The following is an 8846-nucleotide window of genomic DNA, read 5'->3' as shown; positions in this document are numbered from 1 at the left end:
TTGATATCGTGTTGTGATTGCTTGTCCTGGTATGAACTTTAGCGCCTCCAACGACAAGAACAAGTATTCGTCTAGCGATGAAAGGAATGCCCTATTTTGTCAAGAGTTGATATTTTGTACACTCATCTTCATTAACCACCCAAGACCCAAGGAACAATTGTTCTTTGGGTGCGCGCTAAATGGTTTATTCATATGTGCCGAATATTGAGAACAAGACATGGTTTTCCTGAACTATCGTCACCATATTTTGCTGAAACTTTGTTTTTGCCATTATAGACATCTTTTTAGTATATAGATACATGTAAATTTAGAAAAAGTTGAGATATCTTTTTGTGTATGGAGGGAGAAGGACATTTGCATCGATACATGTAAATTTAGAAAAAGTTGAGATATCGTTTTGTGTATGGAGGGAGAAGGACATTTGCATCACCAAATGGTCTTTGGAGCAACATCTTGCTGTATGTATGAGAATATATCTTGGTTCTAAATAGCTACAGTTTATTCTTCTGTAGCATTTTAGGGTCGATTACAAACCTAGAAGCTAAAGTTTAACTAAGCTACCTGTACTAGCTCACATTAATGGGTACACCGTTGCATAACCTGAGCAGCAAAATTATATGTGCCATTCACAGAACACCTCATAACTGAACTTAGTTAAAGGTATTTCGTCCACAGAAGTTGAGTAAAATTACAACTTCAACCAAACAGAGAAAACCTAGTATGCAATTATCAACTGATTTTATCCACCACCTTCTGTAAATATACAAGCACGCTGATATTATGAGCTACTCCGTTTAGCGCCTTCTCAAATTCTTTGAAAAGATGCAAAATCACCAGCGACAAACAACAATAGCCGCACCCTTTCAGATAGACAAGATACCTGCTTCATCAAAATTCAGACCTCTACACCATTTCTTCAGCAGCAAAAACTAAACCAGATCAAACACCTTGTGTCAGCCACGGCCATCTAGCTATATGTGCCAACAAGGCGACTTTGATATCTGATTTTTTAGATCATGGAAGATTTACTCATTTAGGTTGCCAAGATATGATATATACTTTCCCTCCTACTCTATTATAATCTCAGGCAGCTTCAACATGCTGTTGCTGCAGCAGCTGCGCACCCTAGTCCTGCAACACCGGCGGACCACTCTGGTGCGACCAACTTGCCAGCTTGGACAAATTTCTTTACCTTTGCTTTCGCAACTCCCGCTGCTCATTGTGCTCTGACAGTTTCCCTTGCTGCATTCGGTCACAGCCGGAATGTGATCATTTGCTTTTGGGTGATGTCCACACCCTTTCTCTTTGTGTTCGCTGTGGTGTCCACATTGGCTTTTCTCCTCATGGTGACCAGGCGATGTAATCTCGATCGATATCGAGTGCTCCTGGATTGAATTGTCGTCATGCTTATGGTCATGGCAGGAGTGATCATCTGCTGTGTGCAACGTTTGCTGTTCATCACAGCAATGATGCTCGTGGTCCTGGTCATGGTCATGGTCATGGCAAGCATGCTCAGTGGCACAAAGCAAGCTGATTGGCTCTTCACAGTGCTTGTGATCATGGCAAGCACGCTCATCCATTGAATGTGAACCGTTGGATTCTTCACGGTGGCTATGTTCATGCTCATGGATATCATGCTTGTGCGCGGCGGAGTCCAGGTTACTCGGCTCTTTGCAGTGGTTATGGCCATGACCATGGGAAACATGCTTGCTTGTGACTAACTGGTTGCTCGACTCTTTGCAGTGGTTGTGGCCATGGCTATGATCATGGCAGCCATGCTTGTCCGTGGAATGTGGGTTGTTTGGCTCTTTGTGGTGGTCATGCTCATGGTGATGATCATGGCAAGCATGCTTACCGGCAGATGAATCTACACAACTTCCGGTTGATTTATGCTCATGGTGATGACCAGCTGAGCAGTGGTGGGAAGTGCCATGCTTCTTTGAATGAGACCCATGATGAGAAGAACATTTCTTTGCCACCTTTCCACTGCCTTTCTCTCTCAGCAACAGCATGCTGTACATGATCACCAGCAAGCATGTACCGACGTCAGCAAGGACTGCTGCCCAAATAAGTGGATGCCCGGCAAATGCAAGGGCAACGATTGCAAGCTTTGTAACCACTGAGAAGACAATGTTCATGATAATAGTCCGGTGTGTCCTCCTTGCCAACTTGATAGCCTTGGGAATCCTGCGGATGTCATTCGACATCAGAGTAATGTGGCTCGTCTCCATTGCGACGGCTGAACCAGATACACCCATGGAGACTCCAACATCGGCTTTAGCCAATGCCGGGGCATCATTCATGCCATCTCCAATCATCAGTGTAGGGCCATCTTTTTCCTTCAGTTCATCGACAATTCTCACTTTGTCTTCTGGCAGAAGTTCAGAGTGAACTTCAGCAAGGAGGTTTCCCAGCTGCCAGAAAGGTGGAAAAGCTAAATTAGAATCGGTGTACTTGAATTCACTAGACACAGCAACAAGATGAACACATTTTCTGAAAAATCGTTTACCTGGTTTTGTGCGAATGTGGCCGCGGCATTACTATCACCAGTTAGCATCACGGACTTGATGCCCATTGATCTCAACTCCCTGATGGCTTCAGCTGATCCAGTTCGGCAAGAATCCGAAAGACTAAATACTCCAATCAATTCGTTGTTGCAGGCCACGTATCCAATGGTAACTCCTTTCATATCTTTTATGTCAGGAACTAGAGCACAAAAAGGAAAAATGCACACGATCATTTAAAGGTCAAACAGATATTATGTTTTGAACTTTTGATCAAACGAAATGGAAGAATGAAGCAAAACATGCAGCCAAAATGACAAGTACTGTCAAAGCTCATGAAGCAGAACTACTTTTTATTACAGTAACTTCATGTTAACTGGCAGCAGAATGTCACCGACATACTAACATACTTTCAAAATGATGATGCGACATTTCACCAACCTGTTTGACATGAAGCCCTTGACAATATCCTTTTGTTCCCAACATATACTCCTACTCCATCAATTTCACCATAAATCCCCTCACCAGGATAGATTTGAAATTCGGTGACATTTTCCGATTTCGCCTCCACGGAGTTAAAATGAGCATAATCAACAAGAGCCGATGCCATTGGGTGGCTTGATTTGCTCTCCATACTTGAGACCCTGCAACAGCCAGGAGATTAAATAAAGACACTACAAGAAAATCAAAGCACATGCAGTGTAAAATCAACAATGAAACAGCACTCACCAGTAAAGAAGTTGTTGCTTCGGAACACGCTCGTCAGCTGTCCGAAACTCCTCGACAGAGAACTCTCCTCTAGTAATTGTACCAGTTTTGTCGAAGGCGACAACTTTGATACTGGCCAAGGATTCAAGGACATCCCCTCCTTTGATGAGAACACCTGTCCTCGCGGCCCTCAGTAGAGCACAGAAGGTGGCAACGGGCGTTGACAGGACTAGAGCGCATGGGCAAGCACTCACAAGGAGGACTAGGGCCAATTCGAACCAGTGTTTGAGGTTGTGTGCTCTGACTATTACAGGGATCAGCGCTACTGCTCCAGACATGATAACAACAGCTGCAAGGTGCAATCAAAGATACAGTAAGAAAAAAAAAACCTGATCCAAAAATTTCAATGTCTCAATTTTTACTGTTAGCCTAGTCTTGTCTATTTAGATTACCAGGCGTGTAATACTTAGCACACGTATCAATCAGCCTCTGAGTACTGGATCTACTGTTCTGGGCTTCTTCGACGAGCCTTGCCATTTTCGCCACTGCAGAGTTGTCAGCCATAGCAGTTGTCCTCACCGCAATGTAACCTGACATATCACCAATACAGAATGAACGGAAGATCAGCGACCTGCGTTGTATTTTAGGCATCACGGTAATGTTAATTCCGGTGTCTATGTAGTGTGTATTACCATCTATGTTGAGGGTACCAGCCCAGACCTGGGAGCCGGCCTGCTTGGACACCGGGAAGGACTCCCCGGTGAGAGTGCTCTCATCAACCTCACTCCGTCCATCGACGACAACACCATCGATCGGCACTACCTCTCCTGCCTTGACAGATATTGTTGTATTGATCTTCACATCCTGGCAAGCAACTATTTGCCCAGTCTCTGCCAGAATAGCATTTTGTGGTGCCATGCTCATAAGTGCCGACATTCCAGCAGTGGCCTACACGTCAAAGGATTATTTGATCACATTGCTTCTTAGACGAAGTAGCCAGAAGAAACTATAGTCCATATAGACATAGGTATTGGTTAGTGTGTTGCTTTTTTAGGAGAGAATACTTTCAGTAGTGCATTCTAATCATCTGCTTTCCTAAATCATTATTTTTGCTTCTCTGGCTTATTTCCTTAATCTGCTTTACACCTAAGTATGAGTGTATATGCATGTTCGAGTCCACTAGATATAAACTTCATTGATCTCTTGGCTGGGAGATGACAGGCAAGGGTATGCTAAAAGGGTGTTACAATCAGCAAAATGGACCTGACTCCGCTCCAACCTACTACGCTAGAATGGCAGACCAAAATCTGTTCATAAGTCCATCAGTGGGTCTAGTGCACATCAAAATCAACATGCCTCGTTATGCTGCATTAGTATGAAAACATGCTCCTAGCTGTGACATGTTGATAAAAGTACTTTCCTTTCCTGCTATGTGGGATTATGAAATGACCTAGTAATATTTCTCTTTTTTATGTAAAGATGCCGTGAAAATTCTGATCTTATAGGTGAAAGAAATTTAAGAAAGAGATGGAGAGACCTTGCGGCTTGCCCTGGTCTCGAGCCATTCGGCTATGGTGAAGAGGAAGACAATGAACCCAGCCTCGGAATAGTCCTTCAGAGCTATTGCCCCAGCAACTGCAAAAAAAAAACAAGTAAACATGTGAGCTCTTGCTAATTGTTGCCGCCATCTATCTCCTGCCAAAAATGCCATGATTTATGGGATGGCAGAGCATCTAAAAGGAAATGCCTGTAAATATGCGATAATGACAAGATAGCAGTCCTCCTAGATGAGGAGATACTGCCAAAAGGTCTATACAGATAACTAAATGAACTGAGGACTATATATAACACATGTTTTTTACGCGAAAGTGACTACTATAGATTCAGACCGTAGGGTTTCCTTTAACTTTCCTTTTATATTATCACTACTACAAACAGAAACTCAGATCCCTTTCAGTTTCTGTCCTACTCTCATAATTGAGTCTACATCAAAAGATTTGAGATTCTGGCACAATTTTTATCTGCTGATCTGAACAGACAATTTGTCTTCTGGCATAGTAGCAAAATGCTTGGTCCACCCGTATGATGTTTCTTTCATGAAACGGAGCTATCTTGACAGCACAAAACCCAAAAACTCTAGAAAGAATGATTCGAGCGACGTGTTGCTAATCAAAGTGGAATCCGATACCACATCTGAGAGGGCAATATCGTCACATGGAGGAAAGGAAGCACATTTCTGATCATTTAGCACAAATATAAGCATCACAGCAACATCTCGACTTTAATGCGCTGGAAAGTAGGGTTCCATCAGGGCAAAAATGAAGGGAGGAGTTTAAGCAAATGAGACATAAACTTTTATCATCTTTTAAGGGCCTGGATCGGTTCTGCGCTTCCACAAATTAAGCACCCACCATGCATATTGGTCATATGAAAACAACTTTTCTTAACCCAGTTTCTTGGGCGGCCCTTTTGGCACACTCCAATAATTTCATTCTGTGGTTGAATGTTTACTCACAAAGTGCTAGCTCGTGTTATGTCAGTGTCTTATAAAAAAATTCAGAAAGAATGTGACACAAAGTGGACTTTTGGAAACACTTATTCTTATTTATAGTTTCTGACGTTCTAGCTAAATTTTTTTTAAAATCTACTGGGATGTAAAAATGTAATCTCACCAGAATTAGTATTCCTTAGGTAACAGAATTTGACAGATTAGTGTCACAGAGTTCGTCAAGAAGCTCTGCAACTGGGTAGCCTTTTTTAGATTATAAAGGAGTGTAGCTATCCTCTATGGGTGGTCCCAAAGATTTAATTACTAATTTAAGGAAAATCATTCATTAATTAGCTAAATATTGTACTTAATTGCTACACGCTATAGTTCTATGAAGACAGAAAACAAATGGAGCCCAGTCACATGAAAAACATGTGTTGTGTGCAAACCACACGGGACGTCATCAGAAGGAAGTGATCTGAACTGTGTACCTGCGATGAGCATGAGTATGTTGACGTCGAGGGTGAGCCTCCTGGCGGCGGCGAAGCTCCTGAGCATGATGGGCGGCAGGCCGGCGGCGGTCCCCGCGAGCGCGAACCACTTGAGCGGCCGCCAGAAGTGCTCGAACAGCGACACCACCAGCAGCACGCCGCAGATGAGCACGTACGGGCTCGGCCACTTGTTGGTGGTCTTCTGGCTGGCGCCGCCGTAGGCCCGCACCGACGCCTCCAGCCTCGCCTGGTTCAGCGCCTTGACTGAAAAAAAAGACAGCGGGGATCAATCATTTAGGTCACTTCGGTTTTTCATGCTGAAATTCCGGCGGTTTCTCACGCTGAAATTAACGTTGAAGTTCTGGATAAACATTTCATTTGAGGAGGAAGAACAAAGTTCAGAAATAAAACTAACAAAATTCAGAAATATAACTTACAAAATTCAGAAATAACAAAGAACAGGAAAGGAAGGAGTATAAACAATCCAGAAAGAACAAGGGCAGAGAACAAAAGAAAAGATACTGCTTGCCGTGGATCGAAATATTCTTCTGATCGCTTGGAGTAATTAATTTATTAAAAAATTAGAGCCTAAACCTATCCAGAAGTACAGATAAAGAACATCAGCAGAAGCAGGCAACGATGGCGAAGTCGGTTCACGGCAGTATCAGCAATTAATGAGCGGCGGCAGGCAGGCAGCGCGTTCCTGTCGACAGAGACTCTGGATTTATCAGGGGAGCAGCGAGACCGCGGTCGTCGTTCTAGTCCAAAGAACGGATCCTACTGTCCGTACGGTCAAAAATTCAGACTTGAGAGCACGAAGGATTACTGTCCCCGTCCGGTCAAAAATCCAGTTCCGAGCACGGACGAACGAAAAGTTGATCAATCAACAGCGAAAGGAAATCCACCTGAAGAACACAGAGGAACTAACAACCGGACAAAGATTTCACCACCACCAGATATCAGCGAGTGGTGGTGGAGAACTGGAGATGAAGAAACAGAGCAAGTAGACAACACTTTTTGATTCAGATGCCCACGAGAAGCGCGTCTGGGAGGGAAATCCGGAGGGAAAGCAACGGGCGGGGGGGAGACCGAGCCAGCCAGGGCCGTTACCGATTTGGGCGGTGGAGATGGCGGAGGCGTCGTGGAGGACGATGACGGTCCTGGAGGGCACGACGACGGACACCTTGTGCACGCCGGGGAGCGGCTCGAGGAGCTTCTCCACGAGCGGCACCTCCGACGGGCAGCAGATCCCCAGCACGTCGAAGTAGCTCTTCTCCAACTTGCCGGCCGCCGCCGGCGCCGGCTCCGCTGCGCCATCCATCGTAACTGCCCTTCTTTCTTGGAACCAGCCGGTCACTAGGCTCTGTCCGCCTTTCTAGAATCCAAAGCCAAGGCCTGCATGTGAGAAGTGCCAAGAAGAAGAGTGAGTCCGCCAGCAAGCAATCTTGGCGTGCCGGCTACCCCGCTTGGCGGTAGTAGGTTCAGCAAGGGGGGTGTAGTAATTTAGTTTGACGAGTTCAGTTCGGCATCCGCCATTAACCTACTCCTTCTGCGCGCTCGTCGTCGACGGAGGAAAAGGAACGCGGCGCGGCGCAGGAAGTTGAGGGAGGCGATGGAGGGGCGGAGGGAGTATATATTTTGGCGCGGGGAGCAGAGGAGGACAGGAAGAGGGACGTGGATTCCCGATGTGGAGGATGACGGAGTGGGCACTCCGCATCCGGGGACGAATCAGATGAGATCAAATGTCGGTTTGTTAATTCTGACACGCCGATTCCTACCCAAACTGTTGCAAAGGGAGACGCGTGACGAACTGAGCAACGGTTGGGTTGGTGATGAGGGAAGAGGGTATGGGGCGATCGAGAGGGGAGAGGGGAAAGGCGAACGAGAAGGTTGATGAAGATCAGGCCCGGGCAACTACTACTAGTGCATTGTTGACGCTAATAAGCACGCTGATTATCTATACTTGATTACCCAACGCCCAATTGTCTACATCAGCAGCTTCTTTCCGTTTCGAGCACGTATAAACCTTTTTTTTATCTCCCCAAAAAAATTTATTTCTTTCTTTCGGAAACACAATCCCGACACACTCGAACGTCTATATATGTATGTGCCCAATTCACCTCAAATGAGAGAATAATCAGTTCTAACGGTTCTAATCTCTATCAAGAAATGAGATACATGCAATGTTTCCACCAAACGCTTTTTAGGTAATGACACCATATCTAATTTGGTTCATCCTACATAATAGTTACATCATTTGTACCCTCTTAACATTACTTGGACTAAAACTAAAGGGGAGTTCATTTACCCTACTACGACAATCGTGATTAAAAATCCGCAAAATTATATTTTGTTTGGGGTGTATTCTTGAAAAATGTTTAATATTGAGATTGTTGGTCATCTCCACATACAGAATCGAGCAATATGTTTTCATAGCATATAATTATCTCCCATCAGCCTAATCTCAGCAAGTGTATTTTGCGTAGATTTGTTTATAAAAGTACGGGTCTATGTAAATTACCTGAATTTTCTTCACATGACCTTCTATATTTATTACGAAACAAACTTAGAAGTAGATCATGTTTGCATACGTATGCACAATTTGATCCAAGACTCTCATGCTCTTAGGACCGGGTTAAAGAATATAATCATCTG

The 8846-nt window shown here is 44.4% G+C and overlaps 1 protein-coding gene across 1 annotated transcript; it reads right to left on the bottom strand.

Annotated features, from left to right (window-relative positions):
- Nucleotides 1-625: 625 nt before the first annotated feature.
- LOC127312511 (cadmium/zinc-transporting ATPase HMA2) lies at nt 626-7989 on the bottom strand. Its single transcript, XM_051343027.2, has 10 exons — nt 7736-7989; nt 7302-7586; nt 6192-6455; nt 4750-4847; nt 3905-4160; nt 3665-3802; nt 3234-3561; nt 2946-3148; nt 2510-2706; nt 626-2414 (listed from the first exon to the last, which is right to left on the bottom strand). Exons 2-10 carry the CDS (start codon nt 7510-7512, stop codon nt 1068-1070), a joined length of 3042 nt encoding a protein of 1013 aa, XP_051198987.1. The 5' UTR covers nt 7513-7586; nt 7736-7989; the 3' UTR covers nt 626-1067.
- Between the last annotated feature and the right edge of the window lie 857 nt (nt 7990-8846).

The sequence above is a fragment of the Lolium perenne genome, chromosome 7, assembly GCF_019359855.2.
Source record: "Lolium perenne isolate Kyuss_39 chromosome 7, Kyuss_2.0, whole genome shotgun sequence".
NCBI lineage: Eukaryota > Viridiplantae > Streptophyta > Magnoliopsida > Poales > Poaceae > Lolium > Lolium perenne.
The sequence above is the reverse complement of the archived record's forward strand: the minus strand, read 5'-3'. Positions and strand labels throughout refer to the sequence as shown.

Excerpts from the sequence above, each read along its gene's own strand:
- LOC127312511 (XM_051343027.2), bottom strand. The coding sequence starts at position 7,512 with ATGGATGGCGCAGCGGAGCCGGCGCCGGCGGCGGCCGGCAAGTTGGAG. Across the intron at positions 6,456-7,301 it reads CATCTCCACCGCCCAAATCG|TCAAGGCGCTGAACCAGGCG; the intron begins GTAACGGCCCTG and ends CTTTTTTTTCAG. Across the intron at positions 4,161-4,749 it reads AGACCAGGGCAAGCCGCAAG|GCCACTGCTGGAATGTCGGC; the intron begins GTCTCTCCATCT and ends TTTGACGTGTAG.